Source organism: Hippocampus guttulatus, chromosome 6 (assembly GCF_054856545.1).
Source record: "Hippocampus guttulatus isolate MCC_2025c chromosome 6, RoL_Hgut_1.0, whole genome shotgun sequence".
Taxonomy (NCBI): domain Eukaryota; kingdom Metazoa; phylum Chordata; class Actinopteri; order Syngnathiformes; family Syngnathidae; genus Hippocampus; species Hippocampus guttulatus.
Window position 1 is genome coordinate 21,793,096 of NC_141266.1, and position 24,891 is coordinate 21,817,986.

Sequence of the window (24,891 nt, forward strand, 5' to 3'; positions counted from 1 at the left end):
ACCCGATAAGGGTCACAATTTTTTTCCATCGCAGCGCATTGTCCGTTGTTTGGTGTCCACTTACGAGTCGCCAACTCTCATTGTTTCATGAGCTCCACTCCAGCCGCGTTCGTCCATGTCGTGCCGTGGAATAATGTTACTTACTCATTCACTCCCAAAGACGTTTTTAAACGTCTTTTCAGACTTGGTCCAGAATTGGCTGGTACTGAATGAGTCGATATCACTTGTGGTGCGGTATCATTCTGAAACAAATACAATGACTATCCAGAATTTATAATGGTTGAAAAACACAGGAAGTTGGAAGTCAACCACTATCTCTCTGTGACAGTTGTCAGGTCTGTCAGGCACGCAGACCCTTAAGACAAACTTGAAAACCCAAGACAGACTAGGAGTCAAGTAGCGATGTCTTACTTGGGCACAATCCATTACAATCTCAGAACAGCTCTGGACACATTTTGCTCATCTCCCGCCTTTTGTTGTCTTAGGGAGTGACCTAACACACAAACCTCGGCAGAAGTGGGAAACGCACCCAATGTATGCCGAGGAAATTGCAGGAGTCATGATGATGATTGGCGGTTTGTCATAGCAGCTGTGGACGCGTCACAGGCGCGACGTCCTGAGGCGGGTAACTTCACTTTTTTCTCAAATGTCGTTATCTTAACTTGTTTAGTCTGCAAACAGGAACAAGCCGGTCTCTTTGGCATGATAAACTACTTTTTGGCTTTTGTATATGGCTTTACTTGATTGTTTCCCAGCGTGATGTCGACCAATGACAGCACGAGTGGACTTATACCGTGCGCTGATTGGCTGTGCAACCCCGCCCAGCAACCTCCTTTATGTCTTATCACGTGGGTTACTCAAACCCTACTTCGCGGATTTTCGTCTTTCGCGGGTGGTCCCGGGTCCCCATTAACCTCGATAAGTCAGGGATCACTGTAGTTCATCAAGCTTTTGTACCGATCTTTGCGCAGCTATCCCTAATGATGTGGCTACTGCGTCAAGATGATGGCCGGCGATTCCAGATCATCTGGTGGATGTTTTCCAGCAAGCTGAGGGACCAAAGCGCGATGTTTCAGCTCGGCCTGAATTATGCATTAAAGAGGCAGATGCCTCCTTGCCCAAGGCTTTCTATGTCCGGCATGGGTACTCTACAGTTTCCTGGCTTTCTTCCACTTCAACTTGTGTTTAGCACAGTGCTCTTTGGTGATGAGCCGTACTCCCACTGCACCTCCGCTCCGCATCGCCGGGAGAATGGAGGCCTTGCCGGGCTAATCAGTGTCTTGGCGTCGGGCCTACTCGGCTTTCGTGGCCGCAGCCAACCATTGACATGCACAAGTGAGGCCTTCAACTCCCTGCCAGAGGCAATATGTGCCGCATGCTTTATTTGGAGGAACTCTGACTCGTAGAGTGGCCCTCTCTCAATTTGCACAGCGTCACAATATTGACGAGGCTCGATCGGCTCTCGAGGATTAATACCACGCACGTCCCAGGGTTTGCCCTTTGAGGTGTTGATATTGTGGTAGTTTCTTGTGAACCAAAACTACAGGGAAATCAGAATGTTTGGAATCATCGAGTGAAAACCATTATTCATTCGGGTAACTGACATAATAAACATGCAGCCGATGGAGAGATTTTGGAGGCGGAGCACAGGTTTTATTTAGAATGCGTATGCATTTTGATGTCACCATAACTGAGTTGGATTGATTTGTTTCATTTTTGTTCTAGTTGTCCAAGTCGAACTGAAGTTAGTGAATGAACATACCAAACGTTGAACAATGTCATTTTGATAATCCACATCTACAATCCGATGAGCTCTATCTGTTTAAATTTGGAAGCTTTCTCCAAATAGGCTGGCCAGGATGGCAATGAGAGGATTTGGATGGACTCCCTTGGAACACAATTTTTTTTCGTTCCTCGGGCATTTACCTCCATCCATCCATCCATTTTCCGAACCGCTTGATCCTCACTAGGGTCGCGGGGGGTGCTGGAGCCTATCCCAGCCGTCTCCGGGCAGTAGGCGGGGGACACCCTGAATCAGTTGCCAGCCAATCGCAGGGCAGGGCATTTACCTATTAAATGTAATTAATTGGCCAAGGCAGCTAGTGATAATTAATCACATTTTGTGAGATCGAAGAAACAGGCAGAGGAGTCATTACCTGCGTGTGCCTTTTTTGATTTTTTTTTCCATTTCACCACGGTCTTAATTAAAACTCTTGGCAGCCATCGCCTTTGTCGTCTCCGAGGCTGAATATGCCAAGTTGGCAGCGCGCATGACAAAGACGTCCACGTCGAAGGCGGGGATCATGCTCGGAGCAGAAAGTCTTTAAGTCAGGCGGCGTGGGGCCAGCGCCGCCAGGGGGGCTGAAATCCAGCTTCACCTTCGAAGGAACGTCTCCAACTGTTGGCCTGGATTGGAGTCGTCTCCTTCCTGTGTCATTGCGAGCCCATATGCTTGTTAGAGTGTGCGGCTTGTGTGCTGGGAAAGGGAGAAACCACCATGGGAAAGAAAAGAGAGGGAAGGAGCCGGGGGTGAGGGGTGGTCTTCGGTTTCTCGACACGCATCAAACTCCCCTGAGTGATCTTGTGGTTTCTTCAGCGTCCTTTTATTGCGATCCCAATGGGTAGCTTTGCAGATATTACACAACATAGTGAGGTTGTGAGGGGCCGCTGAAGTCAAAGAAACCAGGGTAGGCTTTGGGGTTTTTTTCGGGGGGGGGGGGGGGGTTGTTTTGTTTTTGGAGGCCGGGAGGAAAAATATGTCCCTGAGCCTTTTGCAAAAAGAATTCCAGGGTGCTAATTGACAGGCTCAAATGCTGCGCCTGGTTGATGCTGCAGCTTCCTCGCTTGCGGCCGGGCGAGGTGATTACTGCTGCGAGGAACGCGCTGTTCCAGGATCAGCCGCAGAGCAGCCAGCCACAATGGTTGTGGAATGTCTGGTATGGGGACAATGTCGTTTTAAAAAAACCTCTCACGGCTTTGGCCGTCTCACTTTCTGACTCACTTGCTTGACTCTGACCAGATTTTCGCCTATTGTCACTCATTCTGACCCGTCGGAACGAGGCAACTCGGCTCGGCCCCTTTTGGTCAAACGATGCAGGCAGCGTAGCCGACCTTGAGGTCATAGCTGGAAACATCGGGCGTACTGGCTCAAGTGTGGGTCCGGCATGAGGTATGTGCTCGGAGTGTTGTGCCACTTTGAAGTGCCCGCTTTGCATGCAGAAGGCACATTGGCAGACTTGCTCTCGCACACTCAAAACAATGGTTCTGATGTGGCTAGCGCGGCCCTCCGAAAAAATGCTTCGCATCAGCTCAAATGTGCTGTAGGAGGCACGGCCGCAGCTGCTCCCACTCTCACGCACAATGCGACGCCACGACTCCAGCCTCTGTCCTCTCGTTGCAAATTCGAGGCCCGATTTGTGCAGGGAGACGAGATACAAAAGCATTCAAGAAGGTCCATTCCAACGACTCCAAAGATTCTCCAACCGAGTTAGCTCAAATGAAAACACATCGATGGTCATTTAAGTGCATGCCAAGCCAACAGGTGGCACTGTAACCTCACACCGGTGGTGAATTGAACTTGTCTCGTGATGTGATGACACGATTAGGGATGTAACGATATCGGCAGTACCCCCGCGATATCGTCGTCATGTCACGATATTAAAAGTTTGAAGTTATGTTATTTTCCATTTGTGCAGTTCTAGCACCCTCTGGTGGTTAGTTTATTACTGCAGCTTCATTTGAAGGCACGTTTTTTTGGGCCACCGAAGAGGCGGGCTAATCGCCAGATGAAACGTAATATGTTTGGGTTCCTCCACAAAGTGACTCGCGCGTGCGTTAGCAAGTAAGTGCCTCAATATGAAGTGTTTTTAGTGTCGTCTGCCGAGCTCAGCATCGTGAACGACATCGACCGAGATACTTGGCGCATCCCACACAACATCCGAAAGTTGTTGAGCATCACAATGGAGCATAAAAATGATCGTTGCTGTTGTGGATAACCGTAACCGCATCCAAAATTGACTTTAAAAAAAAAAAACGAAAACGCGATCATGTGAACTATGAGCGAAATAATAGTACATTACATTGTGGCGTCAGTGTGCACGCGTCTTCGGGTGCGTATGTGTGAAAATGGATCTTACTGTAAAGTTCATGAATAAGTAATCGGCTTCCTTGCGGCAAGCACCAACATAACAGGTGTGAGTCTGCGTGAAATGCGTGGCAGACTGCAAAATAGCCCGGGTCCAATCTTTCTGGCTGATTAAAGGTAAAAAAAAACTACGGAGCGGTATTCGAGCCACAATTAGAATAGCGTTCATATTCCGAATTATGGTTGGTTTTTGTTATGGGTTCTATTTGGAGCACCTGTGGCTGTCAGCGGCCAGGGTGTCTGCCGATGGAATTGAGTAGGAGGGGCAGGGGTATCAACCAGCAAGGCACACAGATCGAGATCATCGCCCGTGGATCTCCGATCAACCGTTTTATTTCCTCACCCATGGCGTGTGTCGTGGACATTTAATTTGGTTAAAGACCCCATTTCACCTCACTTCCTCCGGATTAAAAATCTAGGGTTACCTAATCTTCTTTAATCGGAGTTAAATCTGTCTAATCGCCATCGAAAATTACACTCGCTGGGGTATAGCCGCCAAATAATCAGCAGAGGTGAAACCTGCGCGCTCTCCAGTCCCCTGTGGGGTGGGGGGGGGGGGGCATTTGGACGCTCCACACTCAGCCTGGACACACGCTTGCAGTCACGCACATGGCGCAAATCCCCTCACAGCATTGTAGTGTCCACCCCCCCCCCCACCCCACCGCGCATTTACTCGTGCATGCATGAGTGGAATTGTGACCAAATTCCACCTCTCGTGTAGATATAATTTTTTTTTTCTCTCTAAATCACGGCTGGGCGTGGAATCTGGCACACACAAAGCGGCGCTGCGCCAGAACGAACACTCACTCACCAGGCTTTTCTTTTCTTTTTTTGATTGAAGGATTGTGGAGCCTCAAACTGGAGGAGAGAGAGAGAAGGAGGGAAGGAAGGAGGGCAGAGTTGGGGGTCTCAATGCGATCACGATGGGGAGTGTATTGATTTCCTGAGCGCACTCCACAATTGACAGCATCTCTTGCCTGGCACTCCACGGCCACGGCGCGCGCGTCACCTCCTCGCATTCATTTGCGGATGACGTGCGTGTCAGCTGAGCGCGAGGAGTGCATTTCATTGACATTTTTGGGTCTTTTTTTTTTTCATGAGAGCTGACAAGTGGACGCCTGTTTTCTTTTTTTTTTTTTTCTTCTCGTTGTTGTTGCCTGGAAATCCACCGCTTCGTCACGCCTCTTTATTCGAATTGTAGACGCCGGTACGCCCGCCGACTTGCTTCAACGGAAAGATTGAATAATTCACGCTACAATCAGGCCTCGCCCCCCCCCCCCTCCCTCCCTCCCCCGGGTGATCCTTCCCTGCCTTTCTCCGTACCTTCCCGGTGTCTCCTCGGTGGATTTATCGACCGTTAAAGCTGCGCACGCATCTCGAATATCATCTGTTGCTGCCGCCGCCGCTGCCGGAGGAGAATCGATGCCGGCATCTTCGACGTGCTGCTGATCAAAAAAGGGACGTTTCATTGGAGGTTTTTTTTTTCGGCTAAAATGGACGAAAAGGTGTTGTTACTTTTATTGCTGCTGCTGTCTTTACACGCGATGATGCGCCCGCTGCTGTGATTCGATTCATCATGATCCGTCTATGCCGCCGACCCCCCCTCCCTCGTTGATCCACGCCGTAAGTTGAAGAGCCGCGTGAGCATTTTCGGCGTGAAGTGATCCAGCGAGACACGCACGGTGCGGAGAACCCCTCCTGCCCCCACGCCCCCCCCCCCCCCCCAAAAAAAATCAAATAACGTGGATGTATCGCCGACTCCACGCCACGCCAGCCCCGCAGCTTTGATTTCTCCCACCAGGCACGCAAATGTTGATGATGGAGGACGACGAACTGGACGCTCATCAGGTTGATTCGGATTTCGAGCCGCAAAGCCGGCCTCGCTCGTGCACCTGGCCGCTGCCCTGCCCGGAGGATTTCCACGAGGTCAGCGGGGGGCTCCCGTTGGCCGGCATCAAGGTGGAGCCGGAGGACGTACCGGCGTGCCGAGCCGGGCTGCTGGCTGGCGGCGCGCCGGGCGAGCTCAAGCATCCGGCCGGCGCCCCGGCACCGGCCGGCGCCGCGCACCCGTGCCTGGACGCCAGCGGACCGCTGCGCAAAGCCAAGTCGTCGCGGCGGAACGCGTGGGGGAACCAGTCGTACGCGGACCTCATCACCCGCGCCATCGAGAGCACCCCGGAGAAGAGGCTGACGCTGTCGCAGATCTACGACTGGATGGTCCGCTTCGTGCCCTATTTCAAGGATAAAGGCGACAGCAACAGCTCGGCGGGATGGAAGGTAAGGCGCCACGCACACTTGGGAGCGGATGCGCACGCACGGTTCGCCAAAGCCTTTGTTTAGGCGTCCGCCGAGCGGGCGACGCGAGATGGGGGTGTGAGTGGAGCTCACGCGCGGACGGCAACCACGCGTGAGCTCGTCACGGTTCATTCAGGCTGCCAATCATTCTAATTGATCACCGATGGCTGATTGACTTGAGACTGGAGAGTCGCCACTTGCGGCGTGCGTGTAACGAGCCTGGCAAGCAGGTCAGCAGTGCATGAAACATCCGCTTTTATACGACATGCTCGTCGCTTGAGTCTGGATGCTGATTGTCAGACAATGTTTTTTTTTTTTGGGTCCCCTGATAGAGAATTTGCACGAATTAAATAAAACAACTTCCGGGAACAAAAACGTGTCTAGGAATCAAAGGTCTCGACATCAAAGTGCCAAGGGTACCAAACTACAGAAGTATGTCAGTACTTTTAGGGGGTAGGTTCTAGCACATAGATATTTGGGGGGGGGGCAGGTGCATCTCAAGCTGAAAAAAAATCAATTATAGGCACCCAATGGCAAGATGCTGTGAAGAAATGTATTTTTCTTTAACACAATTAAAACAGTCAATAAAACAACTATTAAAACGTTTTTTTGGGGGAGGGGGGAAGCCATAAAGTGGAATAACCCCCCCCCCCACACCTCTGTTTTTGTGGTACACAAAACTGAGATCACGACAAATCCTGAAAAACTTTTTTTCCACTCGAGGTAAACTGTACCCCGTACAACTCAAGTCGGGAAATTGAGAGGAAAAGTTAAAGAAAAAGAAAGAAGCGAAGTAACAGTTGCATAAGTGCGCACACCCTCTTTTAAATGGGGACATCGCTGTGTTCAGAATTAAACAATAACATTCAAACTCAGATTAACGGATCCCAGCACACACCTGCCACCATTTCAGGTGCCTGTGATCCCCCCGCCCCCCTCAGTAAATGAAGCTACCATTGGCCCAGGAACTCCAAAAAATGCCTCTCAAATATCAAAACGTTGGGAGGAAGTGATGAGAGAGTAATCATCATAATTCGGGATGAAGTAAAAAGAAAAAAACATTTTCCCATCCAGAGCAAAAAGAGCTTGAGCACCAGTTGGAGTGTATGTGTGCACGTAAATACTCATTATGTGTGTCCCGATTGGCACGTGTGAGATGCCTCTTAGAATAAAGTCTTGACCCCTTTATCAAATACGGTTTATGCCAACTCATGCCCCTCAAGGTCTCATCTACCAAAGTGTCGATGGGCACCCATGCAGAACCCAAAAAGCAAACGTGAATGCTTTCAGGCAAATTGCCGTTGAATTTGTAGGGTTGTATTGGCCCTCATGTACGACTTCCCTGCACCTGATGCATTTGGAACATGTCCTCTTTTGCCCTGCTAAAGTAGACAAACTGTTACCTTGGTGCCCACTAATTAGTCCCATGAGGTCCATTTAGTGCAGACGACACCGAGAGGCCTTTGGACTGTACCTCTCTTTGTGACAGTGATACACACGTCAAGTTAATGGGGGTGTTGCACGTATCGCCGTTGGAGTAGCTGCTCTAATGTTGGCCTCTTGAAGCGAATGAGAGTCCGTACTTGTAATGGAGGGGGGGGGGGGGATCACGAGGTCAGCTGCCCACAGTGGGTAAATATTCAAAAGGATGATGAGAACTTAGCACGCACAACGCAGCCTCCGCCGTCTATCTGGCCGGGAGCCTAGAATAACGCCCCCCCTTTTCCCCCCGCCCCCCCCCTTTCCCCCCCCCCCCCCCCCCCCTTGCATACATCCCCCACCCACCCCCCCGGACATATGCCCGCGTTATCATCCAGTGCCTGCCCGGTCGCCCCTCACCCGTGACCGTTTGAGCAGACGAGAGGGAAGGGTCGGCGAAAGATCGCTCACCTTCGCCGAGCGGCGATCTCGGAGCCCTCGCTCGCTTTCTTGTCACATTTGCATGTGAATGGAGTCGCTTTTCCGCGGCGATGCGTGAGAAACGTGCGCGGCCAAGGCCGGTCTGTGGGCGCATTGTCGGGGCTGTTGGCATTCCTGTCAAATACTTGACATGATATGTGGGTTCGTAGGATATCCTTGGCTATAAAACGGGATTTAGCGCTGGCCGCCTCCTCTCTCCTCGCTAATCTCATTATTGAACATGTATTCATATGCCCATTGCTAAATTTATCACATGGAGCTGTCACGTCGTCCCATTACTACATCTTCTAGGCGTGTCATGCAAACAGTACAATCGTACCGTGTCCATTCATTTCTCCCCCCACCCCCCAACCTCCCTCGGAGGGGGGGGGGATTTGCCTTTTTTTGGATGAAACTTGTTGTGTGTTGCATAACGGCTAAACCCAGTCACCGCTCGATGGCGGGGACAACACGCACCTGACTGACACTTTAATCCTGCCCCATTAAAGTGAACCGCGCTAAGGCACGTCTCCAGGTAGACTTCAGTCCTACTACGCCGCACGTAACCTCTTGACCCGCACAGGCCCGACTTCTTGATCTTTAAGCGACTTGCTATTTATGTGACGGCAAATGAAGGGGTTGGAAGGAGGTGGTGGCGGGCTATTCCAGTCCATGGTCCAGACGAGGGGCCCCGCTGCAGGTAATCATGGCGGGGGATTAGCTAAGACGTTTAAAGCAGGCTGGTCTAAGACGTGAGCGGCCGGCGCGTGGTCACATGCGGCGGCTGGAGGGTCCAGACAAACAGGAAGCGGAAATGGTTTCATACGGATGCACTGTCAAAAGAGTCTTGTTTGTCCTGCAACGAGCCTACTTGATATGAAACATCTTGGGATTGTTTTCCATCCATCTTCTTGAAAGAGAAACCCGATGGGTTCAAAAAAAATCTTTGAGTCAGATTGTGTTTGAAAAAGGACATTTAAAAGATGGTCTGAGCATGACGAGTCTAATTTGAACAAGTCTGTTTGCCATTGTGTCCGACCATTTCAGCCTTTTATTCAGAATGGGCGATTCCTTTTAGCAGCACTGCGAAAGAGAATTAACCACGAGCAAAACGTTGGCTTCAACATAAACAGATTCTCTTTCTGATGTGGTGGAGAATTTGAAGGGTGGGGGGGGGGGGGTGGGCAGCACATAATTGTCGGTAAGCTGCTGACGAAATCAAATGAAATGAAATGAAGTGCTGTTGCTTGGCTGTTTGCGTGGGAGATGGCTTGGAGGGTTGTATGTCCAACTAAAAGCAAAGCAACCTCTTGGGACCGCGTATCAAACCTGGACTATATGCGGCGGTACTGGGAAAAAAAAAAAAATCCTCCTCAAAGGCATAAATTATTCCCGCCGTGAGTCGCGGCGGAACAGAGGCGACGGTGACGGGATCAGAGTGCTAGACCGGGGCTACACCTAGACACCGCCATTAAGCTCCTATAAATACCTGATGGCTTTTGACTTCTTGGAAGGCTGCGGCATCCTCGGGTCACGACTTCCCAATTACCTTCTTACAGGAGGGAGTTTAGGAAGCGCTGTGCACTTTTGAACCCTTCCTACGCCTCCCAGCTGTACTCGTCACCACCGCAGGGGAGATTAATTGGCCCTTTATTGTCGGATGCCCTAAAGTTGAGCGGTAATCCGATCTGCTCTCATGGTTTCTGTGGTGTGTTAATTTTTTTTAAAAAATGGAGGAATACTAACCGCCGAGGTAGTCTGCGTACTAGGGAAAGCTAGCATGGTCGGATTTGCCATATTGTACTGATCAGAAGGACAAAGAGCCATTACGGCATTATGAAACACCCAGACCAGCGGCTTTCAAACCAAATAATGAAGTTGTATGATTTCAAAATGGGCATGCATCCATACGGGGACTGGCAAACCAATGAAACAAACGTACAGAACCCGTTCTCGTCCCGCCTATGAGTTTAATTCATTTTGTAACCACATTCTCAACTCAAACCACTCAATTGCAAATTATCTTTCGCCATTGAAATGAATGGAAAGGCCATTAATCCGTTCCAGCCTTCACTCCCCAGCCCCCTCCCAACCCTCCAAAAAACAAAAGAATTTTTTTTTTTGTTGGCTTGTATCTCGGCGCTACTTGTATCTCAAGGCAGTATTGTACATTTATTAATTTAACCTTTATTTATGCAGGTAAGGCAACAGGTACTCATTTGCAGTCGGACCCGGCAAAGCATACTAAAAAAATCAAATACAGAGGTAAACTAAAACAAAATAAAAAAATCAAATACAAATATGTAACTCTGGCATGGGGGTGGGGGGGTTCTTCTGTCTCCAAAATGATCACTTTTCAAGAGACCCCAAACGCGCCATAGTAACAGCATGATCAAAAAGAGAGAGTGCCATTTTTTACTTACATTTTTTTATTGATCAATAATTTGTAAAATTAATCCCCACACATGTGGACTGACCAGGGGTGTCCATTCCAAAAACATGCATGGCAGGTTAATAGAACACTCAAAAGTGTCCTTCGGTGCAATTGTGAGCGTGAATGGTTGTTACTCTATGTGCGCCCTGCGATTGGCTCGCAACCGGTTCAGGGTTTCCCCCCGCTTACTGCTCAAAGATAGCTGGGATAGCCTCCGGCACGCCTCGTGAAAGAAAAGCGGATTCGAAAATAGATGGATGCTTGCATGGATGGATAATCTTGTGACAACAGAGTGTTTCAGAAGGCACGACAAAATACCAAACCATAATTTCCTTGCCCCATAGGGGGAAGAAAAAACAACCTACCATCAATTCAAATTGTGACCGTGTGAATCGGTGAGGGTTTCACCAAAAATCCCTATCGCAGAGTGGCCAGCGTTTGCTTTGTGTCTCGATGAATTGAAGGCCTCCACAGGTGCATCTGGAATGCGCGGCGCATGGGAGAGGCACTTGTCAGTTGCAGCCAAGCGTCACGTTGTGCCTTGTTTGTTTGCCTCTTTTGTGGGGGGGGGGGCGTTGCTGAGGGAGGGGCTGTCTCCTTCCATAGGCGTGCGCGCTCCGCCAGCGTGATTGGCCTGACAGCGTGTCAGCGCAGAGGACGTTGTGCACGTCGTTTTCGCCCCTCACTTGTTCAATGGTGGGATCGCGATGGAACTGGATTGATGTGTTGGAGCGGTTGTGGAGATGGCCTGAAGGTACATAGAAGAACTTCATTTAGGGCGTCAGATCGTGTCGTCAGGGTCGGCGTTGGCCGTTAATGTATATGTCAGCGTAATGATGGAGAAATCTGTTATTCCTTGGCCCTTCTGTTATGGCAGCGCAGGGCTTTTCCCAACGCTTGGGAGTCCATTGGGGGAGGGGGGGGGGGAGGATTGCGCAGCCAGTTGGAAACGCTGACAGGCAGATGCTCAGATTTACCAAAAAAAAAACAAACAAACAAAAGCTACCGTAGAATTTTATTGTTGTAGCGCAGCGCAAGGCGGCCGTAAAAATATATGTCGTCCTTATTGTTTGGCGTCGCCTGAATATTCTAGATCAGCGTGTATGTACCCCACGGGCGCGTTGCATTCAATCCAACCAAACATTTCGTGGGGGCAGCTCCTTTTTTGTGTTAATTTTTCTTGAGCTCAGGAAAACATTTTACCTGTGGAAAAATGGCGAGCAAAATATCAAAAAATGTCACAAAAAGCACTGTCTTGAGATACGAGCGACATGGCGCGCCACTGCTTTGAGATATGAACAGTCACTCAGCCGGTAGTTTGCTTTGACTTGCGAGCCAAACTTGAGATATGAGCGTAAAAATGCGGGGGCAGGATACTCCTCTCAGCTCCCTTCTCAAAAAGCAGCCGTTTAGCAAATCGATTCATTAAGAATGGCCCCCAGCTCGCTTTGTGATCATTTATAACGGGACACCCCGACGTATGCTAACACTTCGCAGCGGCGGTCACAGTTTTAGCATGCGTGTCACTTTGCCCATTGGAAATTGTGACTTTTCCGAACTGCAACCTAACTTGAAATCAGTCAGGCGTCCGTGCTTTCAGAAGAGCGTGAAAATGTGAGGTAAAACATTGCTCGTGCTTTAACTGTACAACCGAGGAGCAGAATATTGATTTGAGGTTGGCTAGCATCCTGCCATGGTTTTGCAGTTTAACCTGAGAGGTTCCACTGTGCTTCGTAACCCCAACGGATTGAAGGAGGTAGTCAGAGAGTGTTCATGACATGGTGGGATTTTGAAAGTGTGCCTAGATTGTGTGTGTGTGTTTGTGTGTGTGTGTTTGTGTGTGTGTGTCTGCTATGGTACACTTCATGTGCAAGCTTGTGTCACTTGACGATTGGCTGGGAAGCCTGGAGAGACTGGAAACTATCCAAGACATCAGCTGATTCATATTTTATCCTCCGTCTTGGCTCAGGGGAGCAGAGTAATTTGAGAGTGCCACACACACACACACACACACACACCCACGCACACGCACACGCACACGTTTAGAATGAGAGCATATGATGCATGTTGGGCAGATTTATGTTGCGGGATTATGAGCACCTTACGTCTCTCGTCGGCTCGCGCGTTGCGAGCCACGTTGAATTCAGGCGGCGTATTCGTCGGGGTCGCCGGTCGGATGCCAAGATGCACGATGCCATGGCCCCCGTCCCCCCCACCCCTCGCGCCGACGCCAACCTTCCCTCGAAGCCTTCAGGCAGTTCATTTCTCACTGAAAATGATTAATGTACATGCAAATTAGCAAAAGCATGGGCACGCATTCAAATTCGGCAGACGGCAATCAGGACGGTGGGGGTGTGGGGGGGGGCAGAATGAAAAACAATGCGAATTTGCCCACTTTGCAATTTCCTTCCATCGGTTTTCTTTGATTCCTGCTCTTTCATCACTGCCGCCATCCATCCATTACTTCTCTCCCTGCCTCCGTCGTTCTTTGCGTCTTGGCGGGTTTTTGGCGCAAAATGCACGCCGGGGCGAGGAGCCGTTGCCGAGAAGCGCCGTGGCCTCGGGATTGCGAACAGGCAAGACCGCCTTAAGCAGTACGCCTACTCTAATCTAAGAGGAAATCTCATATCTCACATTATCTCCCAGATAATAGGATAACAATGCCGGATTTCCCCTCCGCTCCTCTCCCTTGAGCTGCCGGGGCTTTTGGAGCAGAACGCAAGAGGGATGAGAGCGTCAAGTTCACAATTCGACAGGCTTGAACTAATTTAGATGTAGTTTGCAGCTGAATAGAGCTTCATCGGTTTAAGCATTTCCTACCAAGCCTGTTAGCCATGCTCGCTTAAAAAAAAGTGGGTGGGGGGGGGGCGGAGGGGGGCGGAGGGATGGGAGCTAACCAGGTGCCGCTGTGTGTGTATATTTCTCAGTATGTTTCATACATTTTCTCCGGCATATTGAAGCTTTTAATTCGATTTTTAATTTAATATTTTTTTTTTAAACTTTGATCTCAGTAGGGCAGGTATTCTCAAACTGGAGGGGGTGGGGGGGGGGGGGGGGTCTGCGCCAGACTCAAGTATAAAGGGGTCAGGTAGAATAATTGCACATTAGCGAAGTACGCCGGCGCAGTAGGCAACTGAAATCCGCCTGCATAATTATGCATGTTCAGCGGTGTCGTGTCCGCTAGCTGTCAAGTAGACCTTCTTTAAATTTGGACTCTCAAAGTCAGTCTCCTGGAAACGGCGGAAATTTGCAGCATTCAAAGTAGAATGCTTTCCAGAGACATATTTGGACGTCCGCTCGTGATCGACGTGCCTGCCAAATTTCATCCTACCAAGGAAGAAAACTGGCTATCAACATATCGAGCGAGCTGAGTTATGCAAGTTTCCAGTTTTATGTCGACTCATCAAATTTCACGAGCATGCCCCGTTCAAGCACATTGACAAAAACGCCAACGCTTGGCAGCTTAGCGTCCCCGATCCATCGAGTGTACATGGTCCAAATTTGGTACCAGTTGGACCAAACCATAAGCAGTTTGTCCTTTACTTTTAGAAATGGCCAAAATGGCAGACTTCCTGTGTCTTTTTGGGCATAGTCTTTTGAGATTTATTTTTGGTGGGTCTACTCATGCCTTCCAAATTTCATTGAGAGCAAATTGCTACGATGAGTTTTTCTTTTGGAATGGCTTTAAACCAAAATGGCTGACTTCCTTTTCTGGGCATGGTCTTTTGAGACTTTTTTTTGTTGTTAGTTTTTTTTGTGGGTCTACTCATGCAAGAAATGCCGAGCAAATTTCATCTTAGCAAGTGCATCTTTACACAGTTATGAGTTTCTTGTTTCATGGTGAGTTGTCAAACTTTGCCAGCTGGCCCCACCCAAATGCAAGGACCAAAATGGAAAGCTCTGGCACTTTCGTGTCAACCGTCTGTCTTGTAGATTTTCTGGAGATTTGGTAGCCATAAAACCAAATCTGTACCGTAAGTTTGTCTTTGAAGGACACCCAGAGAGGTACAAAATGACCTAAAAATGTCAAATTGAAACAAGGGCAGCAGATTTCCTGTGTCTTTTTTGGGCAAGACTTCTTTCTTGAAGATAGACATGCCGAGCAAATTTCACGCTCCTTAGAAAAACTGCCTTCAAGGGCCGAATTAAAAAAAGAAAATCCAGGAAGGCCGAATAAAGCAAATGTTTCGGGGGTCACGCTCACAGCCACCACTAAATGGAAATTTTTACTTTGACAAACAGGCTTAGTTTGTAGAAATGTTTTTTTTTTTTCATCGTGATGCCTTCAATGGCGGCCTTTGTTTTCGAAGTTGTTTTCTACGGGGGTTTGTGTGCGATGGAAACGGTTTTGGCCAAGTCTTCCGGGATGTTGCAGAGAGCACGTGGCTTCAAATGTTTTTTTTGTTTTTTTTTTAGGGGGGGCGGCAGCAGTAAGGGTGACGCTTGCCACTATTTGTGCACATTTGCATCAAACAAACTGGAACCACCCATGGAGGAACACTGTGTTCTTGGGAGGGGTGAAGACGGTCTCTGTGGTGCCCGCTTTGCTGTCAGGCTTGTTTTGAAAGATCTTTTATTTTTTATTTTTTTTTTTTTGGGTGGGGAGATTTAAAAAAAAAAAAAAAAAAATTCGGGGTGGAGTGGGTGCAAATGCCTTTGGCAGCTGCGGGGACAGACGCGGTGGTGTGTTGCTGTGTGTAAAAGTTTGATGTCGTGAACGTTTGATGGCGGGGTCGACGGCCCCGAGTGTTACACCACTGCTTGGATGTTTCCAGGAAACGCGTTATGAAATTGGGGCGCAGGGGCGGGGAGGCGCAGAGGGGGACAGTTGAGGGGTTTGTGAGTCACGCCAGTGCTGCTGGCTGAACTTGGGGGTCGGGCGGGGGAGGGGGGGAGGCTTCCATTCATCACCCACACACACACACACACACACCAACGCAATAAAATGGGAATAAACATCCCCTTGTTCCTGTTCCGATATCCTCCAGCTCCTCCTCTGGTAGCAGCAAAAATAGGACAGCGTTTGTGTGAGTGGCTTGCAGTGCCCCTCCAGTCCCTGCCACACATTCCAAACAATTGGAAAAGGACTATTTTTGGGAGGCACTGGCCAGAAACAACACATTTCCCTTCATGTCAGTGCAGGTGCACGTTACAGGAAGCGGGACGTGATTTTAGTTCAAAAGAAACAAATGTAGGAAATGATAGAAATGGACCCCCCCCCCCCCTTCCTTTAACAAACATGGTGAACCGATGGCCACTCTACTCGCCAAAATAAAAGCCATGTATTGATTAATTCATTGTGCGTCAGCCACATAACCGCCAGAAGTGGGCGTGTCAGGGAATTTTGCTGGTCCATTATTCGTCATCATTATTTCAAATCGAACCAAATTGTAATCGTTCCCCGGTCAGTCCGTCCATGTTATTTTAAGCTCGCTTTCCGTCATCGCTCCGCTCAGTAAATTTCACCGGTCCGTCAGTTCGTCTGTTCATCCGTCCAAAAAGCCCCCAAAACAAAACATGTCCTAATCCAACAGATGAAAATCCAGTGTAATTGGTAAATCGAGTGCACTATTGATCAGTGTATCCGCATCATACGGTGACTGCCCAAAGAGCTTTAAACGTAAAACCACTCGCATACATTTCCCATACGCGTATTTGATAATCTGTTGAACTGTTAAGCACGCTGGCGGCTGCCTAAAATCCTAAAATGCGGATCCTAAAATGCCCAAAAAGTTTTCTTTTAAAGTTGGGCCGACCTTAACTAAAAAAATCCCGCGTCGCATCGTAGCCGAAGATAAAATCCTGGTGGGCCTTGTAAATCTTTGTGGAAACCGAAACCAAGTTGTCATGACTATCGGTGCTTTTTCTTCGATGTCATTTTCTTCTCTCGTCTTTTGGCGGTTGGCTAACAAATTTTGGTGCTTTACTGCCACCTTGTGAAATGGAGTGTAGGTCACAGCCTTCTTTTTTTTAACACTGCTCTTTCCATAAAAAAATAATCATAGAAATGTCAAACTTAACTCACAAGAAATTCTCTGTAAAAATTCCTTCTTCGATTTGTCACAAAAGAAATTTTGTCTTTCTGTTATTCAAAACTGATTACGCTGTATTTTATGTCAACACATCAATTTGAACATTTGAAATTTTCTTATTACTTCTCGAAGGCAATTTCCCCTACATTCTCTTTTCAGACTGCTGGTTGAGTTCACAGAAAGTTTTGAGACCAATGCCTGAAGTTAACAAAAACAAATGGAACAGAAATTAAGCAGGAACACTTGAAAAACCAAACCCAAAAACAAAAACAAAGCAAAACATAAAAACGCATTAGGCTACATTTGAACTTTGCCACTTCCTTCAACAAACAAAAGCTGATTTCTCGTATTTCCAAAACAATCATGCGCATTACTGTTTTTTTTTTTGGCCTCAGATCAAAATCAGTTCATCGAATCATTCGTGACGACACTGTAATATTATCAATTCCAGCGCCACGTGAAGGTAATCCACCCACTTTTGCATATCGCAGCACAGATGATCCTTGGCAACGATTCACAACTTGAAATACCTGCCAAAAAGTGACAAGTACAAAAAGTCGACTCTTCAAATTCTCTAGTGCGTGCCAGAAAAGGAAAAAAAAGTCATCAAGTGCGTCATAATATACACAGAAAACGTGCGCGTTCATTTTTCATTCAAATGTGCCAACCGGCACTAAAATGAACATTTCAGGCAACACGTGTGTGGCGGCCATGTTGCCGCGCTCTGGCATTGTTGTGCTGCTGCGTTTGTGTGCTATTTCTCCGTGTGAGTGTACGTGGGGGGTGTTTGGGGGGGGGGGGGCGGGGGCTGGGGCGTAGGGGGGGGGGGGTTGATGGGCTCAGTGGGAGTCCGAGTCCCGGGGGAGCAGCTCTCGTTAATAATTCAGACGAAGCTCATTATCAAGGCAGCGCAGATTTCTCCCTGATTCCGCCTTAATTGCGGGCGGGAAGGCAGGCAGGCGGGCGGGCGGGCATGCGGCAGTCACGCTGGCTCCTTCTCCTCCAGCACCACAGGGCCCGGCGTGCCCTGCTCGCTTCTGCTTTGTCTTCGAGAACGCGACGCCGTGGCCCCCGGGCGGGCCCGCGCTAGCTACTTCTTATTAGCGTGCGCCATAATATTTTTATTTGTACTTCAAGATATGCGTTTTCTACCGTTCACGAGTGCTGTTTGGACCGAGCGAGATCAAATTTGCATCACATTTACTTTTTTTGTCTATCTGTGTTACACGATATCGTTCGATGCCAAAATGACTCAGCAAATTTGACTATAAAAACATCTAAACTCAATCATCTTTTTTTTTTCCGGATTAAGAGTGCAAATGTGGGCAGATCCCGATTTTCTTCTTAGCTCAAAGCTGGCGGTGCCCAGTTCGGCAGACCGGGGTCCCGCCGAGGTGGGCACACCCGCGCAGGTGAATGAGCTCTTGGCGATATGCCTGGCAAAGTGATAGTTTTGGTGTTAGAAAATCGATCTGAATTCAATCCCTGCCCAGACCATGTCTAAAACCAGCGCATGGACAACAGTTGGGCTCATGAGTCATATTTTATCCAGAAATATGCGAATAGTGTGCATGGAACCCTCTGAATCATAGTGTTGTAGTTATTTTAAGTCATTCCGCTGGATGGCACATCTATGGAGAGGGGGAACACTCGTGATCACTGGGGGCGCGGTCTCCATGTGCCTAATTCCCTCCTCGATGTCCTTTCACCATGTCAAGGCTTTCGTGCGGGGATGAGTGCACCGCGTTTAAAGGCAATCAAAGGAGCTGCTTTGATTGCCAATGATTAATGTAGACTGTGACCACTCCCACAGCGGCGCAGACTTTCCCCTCCGAGTCCGCCGATCTGGGAAATCACCCACATTGGGCGTCAAGCCACGTGCCTCGCGTTGGTAACTAAAATAGAACCCCAGAGGTTCCGTGAAATCAGGTTTTTACGGTTGTTTGGCATAGCGCCATCCAAACTGACCTTTCGCTTTGCCAACTCGCATCGCGATCGCTCAACGGCGTTGGAGATGATATGGATTTTACGATTTAGAGAGCGTTGCACTCGACGCCTCATCTGTTTATGCGGCCGATCTCTTTGAACCACCGGTCATGTGATGTCTGATGACGTACACGACACCAGGCCTTAATGTCTTTTCCTTTGCTTACATGCTTTGTGAAATATTGTAATGGCGAGTTTATCCTTGAAATAGCCCATCGCACATTATCATACTGATGACAGCATAGACAATATGCGCGCCCGTGATTGATGCCGGCCCGCAATGATACTCCACTTGAAGCCTATCCGTAGGATTATGAAATGCGTCTTGTCTTCATAATTTACTCTGACTGATGCCCGCTCCCCCGTGGCGAGAGCGCCATAATGGGCCTGATCTTGTCATACATGTGTATGAATATTTCAATGTAACAAGACGGCAGCGGCGTTAGATAAACAACACAGATGCGTCCTCGCCGCAAGATGAAGTGCGCCCCGAGCCGGATTGCTCTCCCGGACACAAAACGGTTCTGCCACAAATCACGCCGCCCATTTCCTGATTCGCTTTCTCCCCCCTCCCCACCGTTACAACCCCCCCCCCGCAACCAACGTCGCTCTTCCTGTACCCACGGGATGGATGGCCGCCCGCCCGCACGTGTGTTTACGCGGCGCGTTGTCGCTAGGCAGCCGTCCCCCGAGGAAGGCGATGATGCATGCCGAGCTAAACGGCGTTCGTCTCTGGACCTTTTCCTCTGTGCGCACCCCTCCCACCCCCTCCCTCAGCCTGTCCATCAAGGCTCTGTCAGGAGCGGAAAGGGGTTGCGGGTCTGGGATATTGTCCATCACTTTACCTGAACTCAGAAGTGATGGGAGGAGGGGATGGGCGCGGGGTGAGGAGGTGTGTTATGGCGGGGGGGAAGGGGGGGATGCATCACAAAGGGAAATGTTGTTAGCGGTGACTGATTGCAGCAGGTTGATAGAAAAAGGAGGAGCGGCAAGAGTTATGTGCCGAAGGGATGCTTGTTATGCTAATGGACGGCGGCCCGAGCCGGGCGACCGCGGCTGACGGATGGAGCCGAGGTCACCTCGGGTAGCGGCTGCCGAGCGCCCCGCTGAGAGCGCTAATGTCAGCTTTACCTGAGCCCGGAAGAGGGAGCCGACCTTGGAAAGAAATCACTTTGCGTGCGCAGGCTTCAAAATACGGCGGTTCCTTTCAGTCCGGCTTCTTGTACTCGTTTGTCCATCATCAGAAACGGTGGCGTGGCTGTGCTTTGCGCTAGAGCCCCGCCCCGCCCCCCCCCCCGCCTCCCAAAAAAAACAATGACCATGTGAAGATATGAATAAAAATCACATCCCAGTTGGAAATGATGTGAATTTCATACTTCAACCCTTTCATGTAGCAAGAATGATAACCTGTAGCCTGATATCATGACAAACTGTCCACTGTAGTCGCCGCTGTCCCTGAAAGGGTTAACGTCTTTTAAAAAAAAAAAAATGTTTGGGGTTCTCTGCAGCCACGGATTTCATTCATGTCGCCCACTACGTCATGACATGGCCGCAGTGCTTATACTCCACAGTCTCAATTTTGCCGTCGCTGCCCGTTTTCTTGCTGCCCTCAGTCTCCTCTCGGATTAAAATCATTGCATTTTGTTGCAACTAGGCCCGGTTTGGGAAGAGCCGTGGCGGAAATATTTCATTTCCGTCTACGTATGGACTCGTGTGACACGTGTAGCTTATGAACCAAATTGTAGCGCTTGGTGTAAACTGTATTTTATTTTTGGCATATTCCAACCAATCTGGCAGGGGATTTGGCCGTGGTTGATGGGTTACGAGGTGCGTGTGAGAGCAGCTGTGACAGAGCGAGGGAGAGAGAGAGAGAGAGAGAGACGGGATGGCTCCGGTCAAGGCGGGTTGGGCGGGCAGTTCGGTGGGGGTGGTGGGCAAATGCTTCCCAATTGGATTTGTATGTCATTGCGTTAATCTGGGTCAGGACAGGGTCCGGCGTTTAGTATGCTGACCGTGTGAGGTGTGAGCGCTCGTCGCCTCGAATGAACCCGACTCGTCTGGCTCCCTCTCTCTTTTCTCTCTCAAATTTCCCTTTTTCATGCCTCCCTTCCTCCTCTTTCCTTCCCCTCGCCCCACTCTCTTTCTCTCCCCCGCCTTTCTATTTTTTTTTTTTTACATTTGTAACTCCTTTCCACAGCCTGGGGTTTTCTCAGCCAATCCCCTTCTTCTTTTCCTTCTTTGTCTTGCTCTTTGCCGCTGTCAATCACTGGCGGGCCTCCCCTTCCTCCTCTTCTCTCCTCACTTGTTCCGTTTCGCACTCGCCCCGCTCCCCCACAAAGTAGCCTTTTTATCGCTCATTTCCCTCGTTCCTCGCTCATTTCTCCTGCTGCTTTCATGTGCGTTTGAAATCCCCTTTTCATCCGTGGCGCCCGCTCTTGCCAGCTCTCTCTCGTTCTCTCTCTCTTTCTCACCATCCTTCCCTCACCCTCACACACACACACATGGGCTCACTCACTCATTCTTTTCCCCATCTTCTTTCCAACTAAAGTGATAAATGCCCGGCTTTCTTCTGCCTAAATGTCACTATGGGAATTGTCACTGCTCATTGATTGACTGTGGAGCAGCAGGGCGGCCACACGTGCACGCTGCCAAATGAGAAGGAGAAAAGCAGAAAGCAAAGCAGGCAAATGCTGTCTTGTCAGATGTACAGCGAGGTCGCCAGGGTCCACATCTGGGCCCTCACAGGTTTCGCCTCAGTTTGAAGCACTCGCGCGGGTTCATAAAAGGCGAGTTCGACATGCGGGATCAATCACAAGTTGAGCCACTCTGTTCTTTGTAAAAAAGGGTCACATGAAAGTCCACACTTGCAAAAACAAAAGGAAAAAAAATGCATATAGTGCTAGATCGTACTATTGGTTGACTCCCGAGTTGTTCCAGTTTCAAAACAATTTTCCCATAGGTCGGAATGGAAAAGGAATTAATCGATTGCAGGCTCAATCTGTCACCATCATAAAACCCTTTTTGAAAAGGGAACTCGAGGCAAAAAAAAAAAATTCTTTGCAATCATGCGTTCGATCTGGCTTGCTTATTTAAACACATTCTGATTAATAGTGCGTTCGTGGAATAAGAATTCAGCAAATGATTCCAATTCCAGCCATTTTCATACATGTCAGGGCATTGCACCCTGCCATCTACAGAAATTAACATCAGAGTGAAGGAAACGGCCACGCAAATAACTAAGCTACAGCTTGTTTTTATAATATATATATATATAAATATACACTGCTGTAGTGGAGTTTGTGCATACGTCACGACTGTTATTCCCAGTTTGATGGTTGGATTTAACAATCAGCAGTATAAAAAAAATAAATAAATCCACAGTTGGTGAAGATGTGTGCGCGTGCGCGCGTGCATGTCTGTTTGTATAAGTAAGTAAGTAGGGGTTAATAATGCTCAGTCATTTTCTTAATGTCTCATTCAGCCTGCAGCAGGCGGCCGAGCTTGATAAAGGTCAAGACTACTGGTGGTTACATGTCATCTCCCCTTATTTCATTCCGCTCAGAGCACAGCGGGAGACCAGGCGAGACTGCCGGCCACCCGCCCGATCCGCACGTCTCCTGCTCAAAGGAGGTTTAACAGGGAGAGTGGATGGCGGTGGAGGGAGGGGGGGGGGGGTGCGGGGGGGGGGGCGGTGGGGTTAAGCTTCTGTCAATGCGAGAAGATGAAAATCAGAACCTGATAGGCAACGACCACGACAAAGAGTCAGAGAGTGGAGACGCGCAGCTTCCAAGTCAGACTTGGCTGCACTTCAGCTACATTCTGCACATACACTTCAGTTCAAGTGTCCGTCCATTAGTGCACTCCCGCTGCACTCGGAGAGCTCATGCACTTTGGGATGGCCGCACGCCCGCTCGCTCGCTCTCACGCACGCACACGTTTGAGCGAATTCCTCATATTCTGTTCATACATTCAAATCCCAGCAGAGCCTTAGCCTAGACTAAGAGTAGCGCTGCCCTCACACACATTTAGATGAAAAGCTGCGACGACCCGCGCCATCTCGCCCACCCGCGCTCTTTTGCGCCACACGCACGTGTGCGCGCACACGCCCCCAACCCCACTCTCTCACACACACACACACACCACTATCCACCAGATTGCCTCCCATCAAAATAAATAATTAAATGTGTGCAATTACAGCTTCTGAAAAAAGATCCTTCAATTAGTGCCAAATGGGTAAATGGTGCGGGGGTAGGGGCGAGTGTGCGTTCTCGTGCTCGTGCGTGTGCGTGTTTGTGTGTGTGTGTATATTTCGGGAGCAGCATCAAAATGTATTGCATAAGGTCCCGGTGTCAAACCCAAGGCCTGCGGGCCTGATGCGGCCCGTCCAATCATTTTATGTGGTCCGACAAAGCAAATTCCGAATGCAAATTTGAAACTGTCGAAACTTTTCATGACGTACGGAGTTTATTTCTTGTTGTTATCAAAGCGCTTTTTGAAATCCGTTCAACAATTGGTGTTTTCCTTGCCGTCCAATGTCAAAAGTAGCGAGCCACCATTTTTTTTTTTTTTTGGCGCATATGTCAAAAAAAAAAATAATCTCATGATGCAATAATGTTGGGACAATATTATTGCGGTCCCAGAGGTCGTGACCATAGTTGGTGAGGGCGGGAACATTGATCAACCGGTAAATTGAGAACTTCGTCTTTTAGCTCAGCTCCTTCACCAAATCATACCACCCCGCCCACCCAAAAAAAAAAGAAATTTCATTTGAACTTTATTTCAGATTCAGTTTGGTCATTGTGGGTTGGGGACGAGAGAAAAACGGCATTAAGGGGCTACTCCAAACTTATTTGATATTTTCAAAACGATTTTCAATGGAAAATCCCCCTTGCCTCGTTCCGCTTAGCTCTCTTGAACCCCTCATAGCTGCCATCAACTTCTTCGAGTATTCAGCAAATACGCCCAAGTGATCCACCGCGGTGCAAAGATCCAGATGAGTGGCAAGGAGGTGTGAGAGGGAAGCCGATTGGTGGTGGGGGGGGGGGGGCGCGCAATGAAGAAGGGAGGGCGGGTCAAGCTTGTCCGTGGGTGACTCTTTGTGCGTGTGTGCGCGCTTGTCTAGAAGAAGGTGGCGCTGCGTCTGGAATAGTGATTAGGGAGAGATGGTCACTGAACAAGGGCAAGTTTGTGTGTGAGCGTCAGGCGCTCACACACCTTGTCCCACGCTTGCCGTTGTGTCTGTGCGCACCGGCAAAAAGTGCTCACGACATTGGGATGACTCCCCAGAAATGAGCTTCGAGATATGAAGTATGATCTGCCTTCTCATGCAAACAAACGGCAGTCCAATGAAAGTTCATCCAAGTGCCGGCTGTCGTTTTGCTGTGGAACTCAAGAGTGGCTATTGCTTTCCGTTCGTCAAAGTCCACGGTCAAATTTGAAAGCGATATCGTTCAAAATGCGGATTGGATTTGACCGATTTTTGCCGCAGGGGCTGTGAGGGTAAAATTCTGGCATCCCATTGGCTAAGAAGGACCTCTACCGTATGTGTCTGTGTGTGTAGATAGATTGTGTCTATGCAGCGTCCCTGTTATTCGCCCCTCGGGTCATGAGACGTTCCGATAGTTTTATGTAAATGGGAATCACCCAGAAGAAATGTTCACCAGTCTGGCGATCGCTCACTGTGCTGATGTTTGCCTTGGACATTTTCAAAAGATTGTTCTAAGCCGACAAAAGCAAACGTCCTTGGATCAGTTCTTGACAAAACGCCAGGCAAAAAACACAAAAATGAACTAAAGAGGGCAACAAAGGATGAGGACGCATGTAAAAGTTAAATGACCATCATTTTTATACTCCTTTGTTTTTTTACATTATGCACAACTCTCATTTATTGTGCAATAATCTAATTGTAACATGTATCCGTTACATATTCTGATGCATTTTTATGCTTTATAAAACATTTATGTCTGAATTTTGGGGGGCTTGGAACGGATTAGGGCATTTACATGGAAAACGCGCCTCTACTTAAATAATTATCTTGTTCAGAAATTTCTTCCAGAACCAATTAATTTCCTAAGTAGAGGTACCGCTGTACAGAAAAGACT

General features: G+C 48.8%; 1 protein-coding gene and 1 long non-coding RNA gene across 2 annotated transcripts in view; one reads left to right on the forward strand and one right to left on the reverse strand.

Moving 5' to 3' along the window:
* Positions 1 to 306: 306 nt before the first annotated feature.
* Positions 307 to 5,095, reverse strand: LOC147204169 (uncharacterized). The gene is made up of 3 exons (XR_015101185.1): positions 4,956 to 5,095; positions 2,070 to 2,476; positions 307 to 1,926 (listed from the first exon to the last, which is right to left on the reverse strand). It is a non-coding gene; the product is annotated as an uncharacterized LOC147204169 (long non-coding RNA).
* A 683-nt stretch (positions 5,096 to 5,778) lies between these two features.
* LOC147204170 (forkhead box protein O6-like) overlaps positions 5,779 to 24,891 on the forward strand; it is a 48,733-nt gene continuing 29,620 nt past the window's right edge. The window contains exon 1 of the mRNA XM_086113614.1: positions 5,779 to 6,421. Within this exon, the coding sequence (XP_085969740.1) occupies positions 5,954 to 6,421 (468 nt within the window). The 5' untranslated portion in view covers positions 5,779 to 5,953. The remainder of the gene's footprint in view (positions 6,422 to 24,891) is intronic.